Source organism: Nicotiana attenuata, chromosome 10 (assembly GCF_001879085.1).
Source record: "Nicotiana attenuata strain UT chromosome 10, NIATTr2, whole genome shotgun sequence".
Taxonomy (NCBI): Eukaryota; Viridiplantae; Streptophyta; class Magnoliopsida; order Solanales; family Solanaceae; genus Nicotiana; species Nicotiana attenuata.
In genome coordinates this window covers 39848413-39867700 of record NC_031998.1, presented here as the reverse complement: position 1 = coordinate 39867700, position 19288 = coordinate 39848413, and the positions used below count along the sequence as shown (strand labels likewise).

At 38.8% G+C, this 19288-nt stretch overlaps 2 protein-coding genes across 2 annotated transcripts; both read right to left on the bottom strand.

Moving 5' to 3' along the window:
* On the bottom strand, positions 6223-7231 carry LOC109233918 (RING-H2 finger protein ATL17-like). Its single transcript, XM_019399765.1, has one exon. It carries the CDS (start codon positions 7168-7170, stop codon positions 6319-6321), a length of 852 nt encoding a protein of 283 aa, XP_019255310.1. The 5' UTR covers positions 7171-7231; the 3' UTR covers positions 6223-6318.
* On the bottom strand, positions 9052-18138 carry LOC109233335 (DEAD-box ATP-dependent RNA helicase 38-like). The gene is made up of 8 exons (XM_019399175.1): positions 17785-18138; positions 17403-17696; positions 16869-17096; positions 15880-15945; positions 13786-14202; positions 13492-13603; positions 12424-12509; positions 9052-9508 (listed from the first exon to the last, which is right to left on the bottom strand). The coding sequence occupies exons 1-8, from the start codon at positions 18013-18015 to the stop codon at positions 9446-9448; spliced, it is 1497 nt and encodes a 498-aa protein (XP_019254720.1). The 5' UTR covers positions 18016-18138; the 3' UTR covers positions 9052-9445.

Below are 19288 nucleotides of genomic sequence, written 5' to 3'. Positions count from 1 at the left end.
CCCAATTTGATACTCTAAATCATTAACAACATTCACTCAACAGTTCCCCTTGCTGCATAACCCGTAGAACTCTTCGCAGAAGCCTCGCCAACCACACGACCGCCAAACTGCTCACAGGGAATAACTCTCCTGAGTCCAAGCTCACTCCTTAGCTGTACCAGTTCACTTACCCCTCGTGGACATTCATTATGTGTGCGACAACATCCTTCCACTTTAAAGTCATGCTACATCCCCCTTTATTTAAGCGGCTCCTTTCCGTTATATTAAATCCCCAGCCGCACAAGAATACCTACTTCAAATTAGATCCAAAGACGTCAATAACCCAACACCAATATTCTCAAGTCGTTCCAGACTCTCTTAAGGTGCATAGTTTTCTCATTACCAAGCCCCTACGCAGCTCCGCTGCTCTCCCACTTTGGGCAAACTCACTTCTTTAATCAACTGCTCGGCCTGTGCTCCCCAAGCCTGAGCTTTTAGAAGTTTAAAACTCCGCCTGACACTTCCCATATGTCTTTCTCATCTCTTGCTGCTCAGTTGTTGCCTTAATAAAATTCTTCTTCATAGAACTTGAATCCACCGATCGCTACTGACTTAAACCCCCTCCGAATGTCATCTTTCTCGAACCGCCAACATTTAAAGTACTTGTTCAATCCTAAACCACCGCACCATGCGATATCTGACGGTTGCATCTTCAATAGTATTTCACAATATCACGCCATAAGGCGAATTGTAGCAGATTGTAACACCGACAAACTTAAAGCGTTCAATTAGAACAACGACACCCCCATGTAGAGGAGAACTCCGCCACACTTGCAATTACCATGATTCATTACTTCCACCAGTCCACATCTGACCATCCTTAGTTCGATTGGCTTTCCCCTGCCGGGAATAAAATACAGAATCCCTTGATTACACACTGAGTAAACTTCCCTTCAATTCATTCACTGCCCCGACACATGGGCAAACAGCCTACCATCACAACAACACTGCGGAATAATCGCTCATAGCATTATGGCAACCTGTGCCTAGCCTTAAGGCTCTTAGAAGTTCTGTTACTGAGCTGAACACTAGAATATTCTTCCATAAGGCGACTATAACAGTCTAATCAACTATACCGGGAGAATCATCCCGCACCACATTTGTAGTGCCATTGCAATCCTTTAATCTTTGATTTATAACAGCACTTGCGTAAGATTGAGTAGAAAGAAATCAAAGGCATAAGCCTCAAGGGAATTGAACCGCACGATAAAGAAACAAAGAAGGGAAGTACTCCTAACAGCCTTGTAACCTCCCGAGGATAAGTACAGACATCTCCGTATCGATCCGCGAGACTCTACTAGACATGCTCATGACTCATGAGACCGACGGGAACCTAGTGCTCTGATACCATGTTGTCACGACCCAAAATCCACTAAGGGTCGTGGTGGCACCGGAAACCTCTGTCAGGCCAGCCAACTAGATTATCAATTAATTCCTCTTTTAATACTTTTGAAAATCTAAGGTTTTTCCTTCCATTTTCATAGATAAAAGTTCACTACTTGAAATCAAATTTAAATAATAACAATTAGTACAAATCCGTTGAAACCCATCCCAGAAACCCGGTGTCACAAGTACATGAGCAACTATCGATAAGGAAAGTAAAATACAACATCTGTCTGAAATACAGTGGACAGGGAATAAATAATAAAATGCTGAAAGGAACTACACTGGCTGCAGGTCGTCTCGAACAATGCAGCTCACATAGTCCTAGAGTCGTCCGTGCTGCTACGCCCAATAGGCTGCTAGAGGTATATATACCTGTGCAACAAAAATGCACAGAAGTGTAGTATGAGTACGTAATCAACGTGTACTCAGTGAGTATCCCGCCTAATCCCGAAAGGGTAGAGACGAGATGGCCAACTCCGACACTCACTAGAGGTCAATTAGCAATGTTCTATAAGTGCGAGGAAAGTCATGGATTAGTATAGAAGTTCTGATTGTGAAGCCAGAAAAACAGGTAAACACCTTCAACAATAAATCCAGGGCTTCTAAAGTTTGTTCTTTATTATCTTATCAGTTTATATCAAGCCACGTAGGGCCAATTCCACGTTTAAAAATTTTCAAGTAATAGATAAACACGCGCAAATCATGCCGAGGTCGACGGCCCGCTCCAACAGAAATGTAAATTGTGCACTGCCGAGGGTCGAGCGGCACGAACCATAGATGCATCTATTCTCACCGAGGCGTTCGGCCCGTTCCATAAATAAACACATATCCTGCTCGCTAATCATCCATGCGACGCAGGCACACATAAAATACATGCTCAAGTAGGAAATTAAGAGTTTATCGAGGATAATCGTCCAAATAGACAAGTTTCTCTTTTTTAACATTTCAGGGAAAATTAATATTAAATCTCTTTTTAAATTCCTTTACCAATTCAAGGTGATTTAAAAAATTCCACTACCAATGGGTTCACAGTAATCCAAGTATAACATGCTTTTTGGGTTCTAGACTACCCGGACAATAGCATAATAGTAGCTACGCACGGACTCTCGTCACCTCGTGCTTACGTAGCCCCCACAAATAGGAGCACATAATCAATTTAACTCACCTATGGGGTAGTTTCCCCCTCTCAAGATTAGAAAGGAGACTCACCTCGCTCCGAAGACTCATAACCGGCATTCTACATTCTTCCAAAGGCTTGAACCGACGCCCAATGCCCCAAAACTAGCCATTTAACGACAAACTAATGAGAACATGCTCAAATACTCGTTAACATTTCAAATTATAAAAATTCCCAACTCCGCTTAGAGAAATGACCAAAATGCCCTCGGGACCACGTGCCCGGAATCCGAAATTTTTCGAAGATAAAGATTACCCATGACCTTAGGAACTGAAATATAAAATTTTCTCTTAATTCCATACTCAAAATCATGGCTAAAATCCAAGATTATAATTTTCTATGTTTTCAACCAAAACCTCAATATTTACTCTAATTTCCATGCTTAAACCCATATATAATTGATATATTCAACTCAAAAGTGGTGCGGATAACTTACCTCAACATTGACGACAAAACCCTCTCTTGAAGCTCCCCAAAAATCGCCCAAGCCATGAAGAAATGGGACTCAATCCCACGATTTAAAACAAGGTTCTGCTTCCAGTCATTTCCGCTTCTGCGGAAGCCATGCCGCATCAGCGGTTCCGCTTATGCGGTCCAAAGGCCGCTTCTGCGGCTCCTTCCCATGCCGCCCTTTCTCGCTTCTGCGATGCCCATTCCGCAGATGCGGTTTCGCTTCTGCGGAATTTCGACCGCATCTGTGATCCTCAAGCTTTGGACCAAAAACCGCATCTGCGGCTCCCCGTTCGCTTCTGCGGTCAACCAACCGCAGAAGCGAAAACACCAGCAACCAGATGCCTTCAGCTCTCTTCCAAATTCCAATTTTGATCCGTTAACCACCCGGAATCCATCCGAGGCCCCCGGGACCCCAACCAATCATACCAACCAGTCCCAAAACACATTACGGACTTGCTCGAGGCCTCAAATCATAACAAACAACGCTAAAACCATGAATTACACCCCGATTCCAGCTTTATGAACTTTGAACTTTCCAACTTCTATTTCCGATGTTTAAACCTATCAAATCACGTCCGATTGACCTCAAATTTTGCACACTAATCATATTTGGTATTACGGACCTACTCCAACTTTCGGAATTGGATCCCGACCCCGATATCAAAAAGTCAACCTCCGGTCAAACTTTTCAAAAACCTTCAAATTTCTATCTTTAGCCAAATGGCTTCAAAATGACCTACGGACCTCCGAATTCACTTCCGATCGCGCTCCCAACTGCAGAATTACCATACAGAGCTATTCCCAGACTCGGAATCCCAAACGGACATCGATAACACTGAAATGCACTTCAAGCCAAACTTAAGAAATTCCTTCTAAAATGCTAACTTCCACATTAGGCGCCAAACCGCTCCCGGGTTATCCAAAACCCGACCCGGGCATACGCTCAAGTCTGAAATCATCATACGAACCTGTTGGAACCTTCAGCTCCCGATTCCGAGGTCGTTTACTCAAAATTCCAGTCCTAGTTCATTCTTCAACTTTAAGCTTCCGAAATGAGGATTCTCTTCCCAAATCAACTCCGAACTTCCCGAAATTCAATTCCGACCACGCGTACAAGTCATAATACCGGAAATGAAGCTGTTCATGGCCTCCGACTACTGNAATAAGCAAAATCCACATCACAAAGGCTACCTCACCCATAATGCCATGAGGCCTAAACTGAATCACATATGCGTATGAAGAATCATGTAACACTCACAACCCGTTATAGTATGAGAGAGAAATATATATATAACACAAACCATGGAGCGAATAACATCCATTCCGTCCGATGATATACTCGTGGTAACAACTGTGCAAGAACAAACAAATTCGATCCGATACAAAATACAAATTCTCATTAGGCTCAAAATAATCCCCAAACCAAATTTCGATCTTCCTCAAACATGTAATAAACCCTCCAAAAGTCTATAGCAACTTTCAATTAACACCTACCGTCAACCGTCCAATCCTCTACATTTCTTCTCAACATGCTCCCACAAGGAGACATTGGAATGGGATCAAACACATATTGTGGTATCTAAAAGGGACTACCGATATGGGCTTATTTTATGGCAACAATTGCAGTCCCGATCTTGTTGGTTATGCCGATGCTGGGTATTTAACCGATCCACACAAGGCTCGGTCTCAAACAGGTTATGTGTTTACCTGTGGAGGCACTGCCATATCTTGACGATCGACTAAGCAATCAATTGTGGCTACTTCATCTAATCATGCTAAGATAATTGCTATTCATGAAGCAAGTCGAGAGTGTGTGTGGTTGAGGTCTATAATACATCTTATTCGAGACAAATGTGGTTTGAAATGTGACAAACTACCCACGATTTTGTATGAAGACAATGCAGCATGTATAGCTCAATTGAAGGGAGGATTCATAAAAGGAGATAGGACAAAGCACATTTCACCAAAGTTATTTTTCACACATGATCTTCAAAAGAATGGTGATATCAATGTGCAACAGATTCGTTCAAGTGATAATATGGCTGATTTGTTCATAAAATCTCTACCGACGTCAACCTTCAAGAAGCTAGTGTACAAGATCGGGATGCGAAGGCTCAAGGATGTGAATTGATGCTCTCATCAGGGGGAGTTAATGCGCGTTGTACTCTTTTTCCCTTACAAGGTTTTGTCCCACTGGGTTTTCCTTGCAAGGTTTTTAACGAGGCAACCAAAAGGCGTATTATTAAATATGTGTACTTTTTTTCCTTTTCTAGAATTTTTTCCCATTGGGTTTTATTTTAGTTAAGGTTTTAATGAGGCACATTACTTATTGAGTAGATATTCAAGGGGGAGTGTTTTGAATAGAATTCTATTTGGAGTGAATGTCTATCTTGTAGAGAGTTTTACTTTGAGGCTAAGTCATTTTTCCCCTATAAATAGAGGGGTCTTACCCCATTGTAAATCATCCCAAAATTCAATAAGAATTCTCTCTCCCTACTTTTCTCTGCAATATTGCTCTTCTTCTTTTATTATTTTATAACAATATTAAATTTGATCGGTTATTTGTGTAACAATCCCTCGTATCATTCCATGAAGCAGAACGTCACAAAAAACTGCATCTGTTTTTAAATTACACATGTTTCTTATCTTTTAATAATCATGCATCTCAAACCATTTACCATTAATCATGTATTTTCTTAGCCAAAAGTGGAGGGTACGTAGCTTTAGAAACCCCAATTACAGAAGTCCAGTCCAGTACCTCATTGAACCTTACACCTCAAACTTCATCTGATTGGGCGTTGTACTCGAAAAGGTATGACTTAGAGGCAGGGCGAAACTAGTGGGACAGAAAATTACATTATATATACAAAATGTTGTTCGGACACATCGAATATTTTGTTAGATGTGTGTCGGATCCTTCAAAAATAGTGTATTTTTGGAAAATTCGATACGGGTAGGCATTATCTTGGAAAGTAAATATGCTTTATATATATGTGCCTTTTCAGCGTTTCAAGGATATGATTCAATGCTAATACAATTTTAAAAAGCAAAAATAGAGACAAACTACTCAACTAAAAAGAATAAGTTAAAAAATCAATAAGTTTGATTTCTTGACCAATTAGAAAATCCAAGGGCAAAGGGTAGCAAGGAGAGTAAATATTTAAAATTAATTCACTTTCTAGTCTATATCACCAATTTATTGAACAAATCGCTAGCTACAAAGTTATTTGATTAAGAACTGAGAGAAATTAATTAATGAATTATCAGTAGGGAATAATTAAACTTCTCTTTCCCATACGAAGTCGTGACAAGGACCTCAGTAACTTTGTTGAAACCCCATCATAATTATTCTTCATTGATTTGCTCCTTAATAATATATCTTCTTCTAATTTCTCTCTATTTATGACTATAAAAGAGTGATCCAACGATAATGATCTCCTTAATCCTGGAATTAATCTTCTTTGTGATGATGATAATCTCCTCTCTTTATTAGGTACTACCAATGATACACTATGTCTAAGCATACCATGAGATAGTAATTTTGACGAAGAAGAAGAAGAATAATTTTCATGATTAATTCCTGACACGAACTGCGATGATAGTACTGGCAGGGGATCCAATAAATACATGACATGAGTCTCTGTTATTGAAGAACGACAGACGGGACAACTTGCATGCGCCACGAACCACTGGTCAATACATGGCACGTGAAAAGCGTGCCGGCAATTAGGCAACAAACGGACCATTTCTTCATCTTCCAATTCACCTAAACAAACAGAACACTCATTTTGATCTACACGAAATAGGCCATTTTTGAGGATTGAATTAAAAGCCAAAATAGGGATTTTTTCCAAGATTTTTTGGTCTATTCCCTTGGCTAAATTATGGGTTTCAGAATTTGGCCTTTGAACAGTACTGTCTATGGTTTGTTGTGTACTTCTCCTTAGGCAATATTTGGTTAAGATGAAATGGTATATTACTAATGCTAAAGCTGTGCAAAATATGCCTATCATTGAAACAAGTAAAGGGGCAAAAAAAGATCTTGAAGTTGAAACTGGAGGATTGTTCTCTCTTATGTTTTCCATATTAATTTGCCCAAATGAAGAAAGATACATTTGGTTGTGATTTTGTGAGGTTTTTGCCTTTAAGAAGATGGTGTGAAGGTCTGCATCAGAATGAAACTTGAACTAGTTTATAGTATGTTTGTTGAAGTATCTCTTTCTTCTAGCCATTTATATAATTAACGAAAAAATAATAATTAAGTTTATCTTTTTTGGTTTTGTCCCTTTGTTTAAGAATTTTGTCATATACAAAGCTAAACGTGTTCTCAGAAAAGAAAAACCCCCCAAAAAAAACTTTGAATGGTTCAACTAATTAACTGCAAGGGTTGGTACGTATGTTTTACTTAATTTTTAATTTAGATATAGTATTAAATATTGCTAAGTTTGAGTCGAAAGTTCTTTTTGGGGAATTTGTGTCGAATCTGTCATGATATTTTTATGGCTATAAGAATATATTATTAAGGATAAAACGAAAAAATTTATAAGTTAATTTTTCAAATATAGAAAGCACCATCATATTTCTAAGAGACTTATAATCGAGATATGGTTGTTCGAAAAAAACGATTTCATTGATTTTTGGACTATTAGTTATTAAAATAAATAGATAGTTCCAGAACTGCAGACGTGCTAATATATTACCTCATCAATTAATCCTAGCCACTATTTTAGGTATATTTTAGGTGGAGGTAGTTGTAAAATATTTCGGATAAAATGGGGATACTTTTAATTATATATTCTTGGAATGACGTTTTAGTAGGTCTATAGAAGATGTGAAGGATCCAAAGCTGTGGTGGGATTTGCAACAACTGGAAGTTAAATGGACGATAAAATAGAGAGAAAATAATAAGAGTGCGACTATAGTGGAGGACTGATGTCTGCATGAGAATAAAAAGGCAGAGTTTGTTGTAAGAGTTATGCATATAGATATTAATTAGAATATTATGTGATGTAACAAGAATTTCAGTTGGTGCTATCGACCTTTATTTGGATGTTTTTCGACTAGTTGGTCGGTTGATGCTGATGTACTGTGGCTGTATGATTGTATACGTAGATAACTATATAGAGACATAAATTAAGGTAGTAGATTAGCAGATAGTCACGTATTTTTCTTTTTCATGCAAGTAGTATTAGTATTACTCTCGTATTTTCTTATTCTTAATTTTCTATTATTACCTGTTATTCTTTGCTTTGGTTATCTTATTTTTTTTTAGTTGTTGTTACTGCTTCTTGTCGAGGGTATTAGAAATAGTTTCTCTACTTTCACAAGGTAGGGATAAGGTCTTCATACACAGTACCCTCCCAAGACCCCACTTGTGAGATTTTACCCGCTAAGCGCTATATTGTTGTTATTGCATAAACTATTCGTGGTTAGACAACTGCATCTCAAGTTGTAGCTCGTATTTGGCTCAAAGGAAACTTAAGTTTAGCTTTAACAGTGTCAAACTATAAGTTTGTGACCTTACATAAATTCCCTCTTCCTACTCTCTTTACTTTCCTGCTCTTACCATTCTTCTTGCTATAGGATTAAAGGTATATATCCCACTTAAACTTGACTTAGTTTGTAACCTGTACGGTTAAACAAAAATATTCTTTATTACAACCCACCCCCCACCCACCCCGAATTATAATTTTCCATATCTGTTACCACCCCAAGCGTGCTAGGTGCCAAGGGAAGTAGTTTCCCTTTATATTGGCTCACGGCTCATTCCGACTAGTAGATGTGTAACCTAACACATCTTTGTGTTTGATGAGTGCTAGCAAGCCGTGAATGGTCATCTTTCAACCAATTAAGGTGAATTCGAAGGTTATAGACGAAAGCAATTAGCAAATATAAATTTCCAAGCTAGATTCGAGGAAAGAGAATAACAGAAAACCTAATGGATAGAGTATATCCAATATCGTAAGAGTATACAGCAAGCCTGAGAGAGAGAAAGAGAGAACAATAGAAATCCCAAGCTGGGTAGTGCATTCAACGGTCCTCATTCGAATAACCTCTGCTTTTCAGGGTCACTCTAGGCCTCTGCTGTGGCAACAGTAAAAGAGCCATTTCCAGCATTACCAGTCTGTTTTACTCAAAGTCGTTTTTTTAGGGAGAAAATGAATACAACAAATTTACCAAGACAGGACGAACAACCATGCTGACAAGACCAAATAACTGAAAACATGTCATCAATTTACAATTTGTATTGCTAATGCCACCGCAGTGAAATACAGATACTGTCAAAAAGGAGTTCACCAAAGTGAGGCAACATCTCAATAAATGTGATCTAGGGAGCACATCCACCTCCTGAGCTCTGCTAACCAATAAAGGCAGCAGATTCTATTCAGCTTAGAGCAAGCCAGCTTTCTTCAGAGCATTCTCAAAATCTTCATCGCTCCTCCATGAGGCGATCTGCATAATGAACATGAAACAATCAAGTTGAGTCTAATGTTCCATGGCCACTGACATGAGGAATTGTACCAAATTGAACCAAAACTGCAAAATATCCCAACCACGAAAAGCTCAACTATGTTGGCATTCTACTGTAGCAGAAGATTATCTCTGAAGTGTACCATATCTCAATATCTCATAAGCAACGTACATACTTTATCAAGGGTCAAGTAGCATTTTAGGTCCAAACTCGCCATACGAAAGTTGTTGCGACACAATGGGTCATTCAAGTCATGGTTGTTAACTTGCTATAAAGATGCAACCCAGCTATGTGATTGAATGATCCTAAAATCAAAATTCATGGAACCAAAACCTAGCTGCCTAACTTGATACATTTGAGGAAAAAATTTATCTGGCAAGGAAACAAGGGGAAGAGGTGCTTTCATTTAGTCAAATGGAAGACTTCGACAAAAAGCAAGGAGGAGGTCTTGGAATCAGGAATCTGAGACAACACAACAAAAGCTTACTAATGAAATGACTATGGAGATTCCCTCTTTAGAAAACAGGCTCCTTGAAGACGAGTAATCAAGGAGAAATATGGGGTAGAGGGACACTGGTGCACAAGAGAAATTTCTACTACTTATGGGGTAAGTGGGAAATCTATTAGATCCTTATGACCTGGTTTGATCTGGTCGAGGCTGTGTTTTTTGGAATGATGACTGGATTGGAAATGGTCCTCTCAAAGACATATTTCCAGATCTATTCAAATTAGTGCAACCTCCTCAAGCAACAGTGGCAGAGACTTAGAGCCAACAAGGGTGAAATTTTACCTTCAGAAGACTTCTAAACGATTGGGAGGTTGCTAGCGCGACTGAACTTCTAAAACTGTGGGAGGCTTTCAAAGGTACACCGTAGAGCAGGACACTCTCCCCCGACCCCCCCGCCCCCGGGGAAAAAAAAAACCGGGGGGGGGGGGTAAAAGGGGGGGGGTGGGGGGGGAGGGGGGGGTACGAGGCGTAGTAACGTATAAGGAGGAAAGGAACGTAGCGAGTAGGTCGTTCTCGTCGTGTAGGTACGGTCGTCGTAGGTGGGTGGACTAGAACGAAGTATAGTAGTATTAATAGTACGGACCTAGGTCGTTCGGGTCCGGTACGTCGAACGTAGGAACGCAACGTGTAACGTGGTAACGGTAGAACCTTCGTACCTTTACGTAAGTCGTGTACTTGGTTTCTGGTTCGTTAGGGTTTAGGTCGGTACGGAACGGTAGGTCCTTACGTTACTAACTACGAGTTGTAAGTTAAGTAAGGTTATTGGTTTAGTGGTGGTAGGAAGGTAGGGTAACGTTAACTAAACGTAACGTACGTACGTACGTACTAACGTAACGTACGTACGTACGTACGTTAACCGACGTAACGTACGAACGTACGTACGTACGTACGTACGTACGACGTTACGAACGTACGTACGTACGTACGTACGTACGTACGTACGTACGTACGTACGTACGACGTACGTACGTACGTACGACGTACGACGACGTACGTACGTACGTACGTACGTACGTACGTACGTACGTACGTACGTACGACGACGACGACGACGACGACGACGACGACGCGACGCGACGCGACGACGACGACGACGACGCGACGCGCGCGGAGGAGGGCGGGGGAGAGGGCAGTCTAATATGGAAAAGGAATAGCAGAGGAGTTCTCTCTGTGAAGTCGGTCTATGGGGTGCTGAACAGATATGATTATATAGCACATTGGGCCTTGGCACTGGAAGCACATCTGGAAGGTGAACATCCCTTTCAAATTGGCATGTTTCTGCTGGTTTAGTGGTCAAGGAGGCTGTCTTAACACATGATAGTAAGATGTTTTATGTGTGAGAGGGAGTTGAAAACAACAGTCACTTGTTTCTATATTGTAGAGTAACCAGCAAGGTTACGGCAGCTGTTTATGAGTTTGAAAGGTCTAAATTGGACAATGCCCAGGACAACCGCAGAAATGATAGCATGCTGGAATAATCCAGCCAACCTATTAAGGAAGAAGTCTTGGTGGAACATGGTCCCTGCATGCATTTGTTGGACAATTTGGAAGGAAAGGAACTTCAGATGTTTTGAAGGAATAGCAAATTCTGATCACAAGATCATCATGAATTGTATATTTTTGTTTCATTTTTGGTGCAAAGAAGCTCTAACAGAAAATGTAGATTCTGTAGTTGACATCTTGGGATCTCGGTAACTAGCACAGGACTATCTTTTTATTTGTTCCTTTTTTGGGTCTTGTAACTCCGGTTTCACTAAGCACGATATGCTCTTTTTTTTAAATATAAGCAGATCACAACAATGTATATAAGAAAATTCTAGTCAACAAAGCTACTCCTGAACTCCTTATTGAAGGGAATCATGCGGTTTTTTCCAGAAGATGTTTTCTTTTTCAATTTTTTGGAGAAATAGGCCAGATTCTTTATTTTATTTTTTTGGGTGAATAACATACCGCAAATGTCGCATTCGACCATAAGGTAAATGGTTTATTTGTCTTACTTTTATCTCGAATTGCATCTGCATAAACATTTTACTTGTAATTGTATCAAACTGGAATAACAGTTAGAAGTTTTTACTATAGTGAATTTGCATCCCACCCCCACCCAACCCACCCCCCGCCCCACCCCCAAACAAATAAAGTGGAGAGATTCTAAAGCGACAGGTTTTTCAATCTCTTGAATTAACTGGGGAAATATACTTTAAACTAGTTTCAGACAAAAAATTCACCAACCCTGTTTATTGGTTAATCATGTTACTATTCCAGCATTAGTTCAGAAGACCGTGAACATAAGCAGGTATGACCTAACCCTAGAACAATAGCAGGTAAGATCCTAAATGTCGGAAATAAAGCAAAGCCCAAGATGCAGTAATGCAAACAGTAGATACATGCCTCCGTCACTTGACTGTTGAAATGATTCTCAATCTTTGACATTAGCATGTCGTCCCGGTCATTGCAGAGCAAGTTGAATATGGCACCTGCTCAACACAAAAGGAAACTCATATTAAGCACGTTCCATAACTAGGTAACAATTATATATGGCTCATCTCAGTCATATTCTATAATCGGACGAATTAACACAAATCTATCTGTTATCTCGCCAAGCCACCATCTTATTGCAAATGTATATCTATTGCAGTTCATCAGGTTAAGAAGTTTCTTTCATGGGTAGCCAATAATCTTCAATTACAGGGAACCAATGCTGCTCCTGTGTCACAGGGCAAACACCTTACTCTTGCACTAATTTATACATGTGCAGTCCAGCATGTCCTTTCCTTTGTCACTAAGAGTCAGTAGTTCTTGTCAGTTAGCATCTTTTCTCTGTGCTTGGAATGGCGTCACTGATTGTTTGTCTTATTTCTACGATACTACTGATAAACACTACTAATATTTTAAACAGTAAATTCTACAACTATCAGCAAAAAATACTTTTACTCTCAAACAGAAAAATCAAAAAAGAAGAATAAATAGTAAGGGAATAAATCTTGTTTTCATGTCACCATGGATTTTCTTAGCGAGTACATATTAAATGATTCTTTTTAAATTGGAAAGCTTGAAAACTTCTATACTAACAAAAGCAGTCCAGAAATTTTCATATACATATTTTGAAGTGCTTCTTCCCTACATATCTCTGTGTTCTCAAGGGGATCTCATCCTGGTGAACTCCTAAAACAATTACAACCTCTCAATTAACGCTTAAACTGAAATCCCTTTTTCAAGACCGAACATCTCAGTATTTCAGGCTAAACATATGTCCCTTGATAATTATTGATTCGTTATTATATTCATGTCTATTTCCTTAATTTCTTCCATGCTCTTGACAAATGCACCACAGACACTGTAATAAATGATTTGTAATATCATAATATAACATAATATATATAAATAATATATGTGATAAATAAGCATAGATACTGACAACAGCAGGGAAGCATGCATAAAAAAGTGGAAACATATTACCTTTGCGGCCAAAACGCCCAGCTCTACCAATCCGATGCAAGTATACCTCATGATCTGGCTCTGATGGACTCTCATGTCTCACCGGGAGATCATAATTAACCACCAAATTAACCTGCGAACAGATTGTAGTAGCTTTTAGGGCTTCTAAATGTTGACAACAAAACAGAAAGCAAGAAACCATTTACAAAAATCAGATACCATTGCTATGAAACAAGTTACACATCCAAAAGAACCTTACTTTTATTTTATATCATATATTGGCTGGCAACCGGAAAGACTCAAATGTAAACTTACCTGAGATTGGTCAAATCCACGAGCAAGAAGATCAGTTGATATAAGAACTTGTGTCAATCCTTCTTTGAACTCCTTGATTATTTTGTCTCTATCTTCTTGCTTCAAAGCACCTTGAATTGTTGTCACTTCATATCCATAGTCAACCAATGATTTATGCAACATACTCGCGCCGTTTTTTGTACGAACAAATATAATTGTCTGACCCACCTTCTGTCCTAGTTCAAGTATTTTGTCTTTAATCACCATGACCTTTGAAAGTTCATCCGGACACTGCACTTTATACTGCTTCACTGAATCCAGCGAAAGTTCTTCTTTCTTCACAAACATCTGGTTGTAATCTTTCACGAAAAGATCTCTAACAATTTTTGTCACAAAGGCTTTTACATTTTCCCCAAAAGTTGCAGAAAACAGAAGCACCTACAAATTGAGATGATGAAAAAGAAAAGTTGAACATCAGTTTTTTTTTCTAACGAATCGCCCCAACAACGGATGCTTACCAGCAAGAACATATTATAAACAAAAATTAGCACAGACCCATCCGCCGCCCACCACGTCCCATCCCCTTCTTGCCTAAAATAAACTCAGGTGTTAACCAGCTCCACAAAGTACACTTTAAATTAAGTCTCAGACTATACTCGCTCACTATATGAGGATGTAAAGTTTTGAACATTGGTAGAAGTAGTATGGTATCCCAATCCCTAGCCCTAAACATAGAGGAAACATTCAGCAGCCACTATTCTCCAAATCTCTACAGCCGCTTGCTCTGTTTTCAGGAGATGTAATGAAAGGTAAGACGAACTGAAAATTCCACCTATAACTCGACACAAACAATGTTTGCTTTCCATTACTTGTGAGCAACAAATATGACCGGCTGATTCTATATCTCATGCAGTCATCAAATTCCTCAAAAAATATTTGAAGTATTTGAATTAGTTATGTCAACATAATGTCAATTTGATGCACCCAACGGTGCCACCTAGCACTCACTAGAGCTGGAATAGACCATGGGAGACCTGGGTTTAAACCCTAGTAGGCCAAATTCCCATATGTCTAAGCCTTTGGTAGAAAGATTTACCTGGTACCTCTGTTGGGGGAGGTAGCAGGTATCCTAGTGAATTAGGAGAGCACCAATGTCACTTGAAAGAAAATAGTGCCACCTTGATTTGTGATTCTGACATGCTAAATTCGAGTATGTATGCAAAATTTTCTCTTTCCTTTGAGGATGCATAGTCAGTTGGTCACAAAGACAACAACAACAACAACAAACCCTGCAATCCCACAAAGTAGGGTCTGGGAGGGTAATGTGCACGCTGACATTACCCCTACCTTATGAAGGAAGAGAGGAGGTTGTTTCCGATAGACCCTCGGCTCAAGAACAGTGAAAAAAACACAATAAACAAACAGTAACAATGGCAAGGAAATAAGATAACAGAAACAAATAGCACGGCTTGTAATAGCAAAGGGACTAGGAATACGAAGCTACAAGATAAGTGCAAAAATTACTGGCAATATTGCCACATCGTCTAACAACAAGGCAGTTGGTCACAAAGATAAGTTTTAACTTATGCATGCCTAGCTTAAATAAGCCACACACCTTAGCTCTGCGGTCCAGTCCAGGAACTAATACTATCTTACTTCTACCACCGCAGAACAACATTTAACCTAGCCCCCTATAAACTAAGTTCTCATTTCTAGCACCATAGCACATCATTATTTATTTGGGGGAGGAGGTAAGTATTAAGTCTTCCAGGGGAGTGTAATCATCTTTAAAATATGAGTCATCCTTCTGCAAAGACGTGGCACGAAAACATTGGAATTATAGTTCAATACTTGGTAAAATTATAGAGTCAGCAAGCTTCTTTAGTATTAACAACACAAGCAACCACTTCTTTCTGTAATAGTTAAAAATGCAATGCGCCACTCTAAGGCTCAACAATTGAGAGCATCATCTCTGCATGTGATCTCTAATATTTTCAGACTCTTTTACAAACAAAGCTATAATTAATAGCAGCAATAAACCCCCCAAAGAGAATTCCATCATCAGGTAACTTTAACTGAAAATACGGAAAGAACAAAGGCCAAACTTTCACCAACCTGGCTGTCAGCACTGGCTTTGACAATTGCCTTCATTATTCTTATGGAATCATCCTGAAAACCAGTCTGTGCACAAAGAAGAACATTAATAAGCAATCAGATACCGAGCATGAAATTCAGACAATGTCTTAATACTGGAGTGCTTTCATCTTCCGCAGTCAATACATTTTGTTTTTCAGTAGCACCCCACTCCAAATTCATAGTTAGTATTGGACCAGCAAACAACTTGTCTGCCAACTATGTAGTAATTTACATCAACCCTGAGATAGATGAATTATGTATTGCCTCCCAACTTTAAACCATTTTACAATTTCAATAAATACTAGGCCGGTTACTCAATGAGAATCCTGCATTGTGGGGCAAAAAGCAGAAAAGCTAATGACATGGAGCATTATCTTTTATAGCACACTTGACATGTCATGAAAGATAGCCTCATGTTTATGCGAATATTCCAGCTAGCGTATGAAACAAATAATTGTATCCAGGAAATGCAGAATTTACATACTAAATTCGAGATTACTTCTAGTATGTCAGTTCCTTCTTCAGAGTAAGGCATGTCATTAAAAAAAAAAGTTTAAATTTCTAAGAATTTGTCTGCAAAGCTAACAATATTCTTTCCTCCTAGCAACAAGTGCAGGTAACCTTGAATACAAAAATACTGGAGGATCAATCACAAAACATAAAAAGAATGTGCTCACACACGCGTCACCAGAAAAAAAAAAAAGGAAGTCATTGATAACAGGTCAAAGCACAAATTGTTAACATTTAGAGCAGAGTCCCTAAAACATGACGATTGACAATTTAACATTCAGAAAATTAGCTCATTAAGCTCAACACTACCTTCCATCTAAGAAACCAAACGCTAAATCCTAAATGTTTACACCAACAAACACAAAAAAAAGAGAACTGATTTTAAGAAAATACATGTATGACCATTAACATCAATATATGGGGTGATCAAAGGAACAATGCAGATAGAAATCGGTTACCTCAGCCAACATGTGGTCCGCTTCATCAAATACGAGAATTTTCATGCAACTCATGCCCAATTTCCTTGCTGTCACCCACTTATTTATAGTTCCGGGTGTGCCAATTACTACTTGTGCTGAAACCGGGGGCCGCTTTGAAACTGGTATGTAATTGGCTGCATCTGCTGGGATAGCTAACTCTGATGTTATACCAGTGAACTTCCCCATCTTCAACAGAACCTCCATATTCTGCAGGTTAAATTAGATGATGCTCTAAAGAATTTATTACATTGTCATTGCATATAGCTTTTTGTTTTGGAACTGTCAAAAACTCATTACAGTGTGCATATAAGTTTTTGATTGGTATTTTCAGCACATACAGAATTTATTAGATGATGCTCTAAAGAACTTATTACATTGTCATTGCATATAACTTTTTGTTTTGGTACTGTCAAAAATTCATTACAGCGTGCATATAAGTTTTCGATTGGCATTTTCAGCACATACAACTTAAATCCAAACAAAAAGGGACAAAGAGTCGCACTAATGTCAAACCTGAATTGCTAATTCTCTGGTTGGGCAGATACAGAGAGCCTGAGGGGCAGCAAGCTTAGGGTCAACCCGACTCAACATCCCAAGCACAAAGCAAGTAGTTTTACCAGAACCATTATGAGCCTGAGCAATTAGATTCTTGTAGGGCGGCGTAAGAATCATGGGCAAACTAATTTCCTGAATTTTGCTAGGTCGCTCAAACTTCATCTCTACATATAATCCTTTCAATAACTCCGGAGATAAGTTCAAATCCTCAAATCTCTTAGCTGATTTATACATCGTGTCGCCAGATGTAACCTATATTTCATCAATTAAACCTTAATTTAGTTATTAGTATAACAAAATCAACTTAATGCAAGCTATAATTCAGTGAGGGGGAGCGTACGGCTTCTATTCTGGAATCTTCTGGATCATCGAGAGTGGAATTTATGACTCTTTTGGACTCATCGATTTGTAGAGATCCGATTTGAGGCTCGGCGCTATCGTTTTCATTAGCGGCTGAAGATTTCTCGGCTTGATCGATCTCGTCGGCTTCGTCTGCCCAGCTTCTGATTTCCGGCGGGTTTCCCGTCGTAGTTGCGGCGGTGCTACTGGAAGTATTTGAGCTATCAGCCATTGTTCTTGTGGCGGAAGAGTGGAAAAGTGAAAGGAAGAACGAGAAGTCAAATATATAGGAGTAGAAGCTGTGACCGACTTGTGCTCTGAGTAGGAGTAGAAGTAACTAGTGCAGCGTTGCTTTAGCATAACGCTAAATTGCGACTAAAACAGGCATACTGTACCGTGAGAGTGTAAATTGCAGTAGCACCCCAAAACTTTCACGAAGTTACACTTACACCATCTATTGCTATCATTTCAATAGTCTGGGAGACACTTGTACTTGTTTTGATTTGTCATTCCGGTTCCTACACTCAATAAAATTTCATTCAAACACTTTAATTTAATCAAAACAAGACTTTTAAACCCTTCTGACCGTTGACCGAGTTTATGTGGCATTGATATGGCTGAAGTGGACAAAATGAATAATTTACTGAAGTTCTCTCCCCCCCCCTTCTCCTCGTATTCTTCTTTAGATCCCCTCTCTTCCCCTTTTTCTTCGTCTTTCTTAAATCCTTCTTTTATTAGATTTTCTTCTTGGCGTGTATTTCTTCTTCCATCATGTCATCTTCTCTTCTCTATGACCCCTTCATTTTTTCTAGTGGTTTAGCTTTCAAATTTTTTTTACAGCCCTTTCAAATTGGGGTAGAAGAATAAGTCAAAATTCAAAAGACTTAATTCTCTGCTCATGTATTTTTCATGGATAGATAATTTTCTTTAAAAGAGGAGTGAAGGAAGTAGTGGTACTCATGGTGGAGGAGCCTGGCAGGTGGGTTATTCTTTTGAGTAGGTGGGTTTGAAGAAGGGAGGAGGGGTTTTCTTTAATTTTAATTTTAATTTTTTGCTTTTTTATTTTATTTTTTATTTATGAAATTATAATTTTGTTAAATAATATTATTTTGGCATATAATCTGATGTGGATGCCGATTTGTCATCCACGTCAAGCAAGTGAACATCACACGATTTCGGAGGTGTTTAAAAGTCTTGTTTTGATTAAGTTGAAGTGTCTGGATGAAACTTTATGAAGTGTAGGGACCGGGATGACAAATCGAAACAAGTACAAGTGTCTCCTAAGCTATTCTGCCTTCTCAAAATCATGATTGGTTTTGACTTTTGAAAACTGATTTATTTTTTCAAAAAACTTATTAATATTTTCACTATAGTGTTTTCGTATGAAGATAATGTTTATTGGAAAATATATTTTGAATTGATTTATTCTTTGAAGAGAAATTTCCTGAAAATATTTTTACTTTTGTTGAAGAGTGGAATATTTTTTTCGAAAAAAATATTTTATT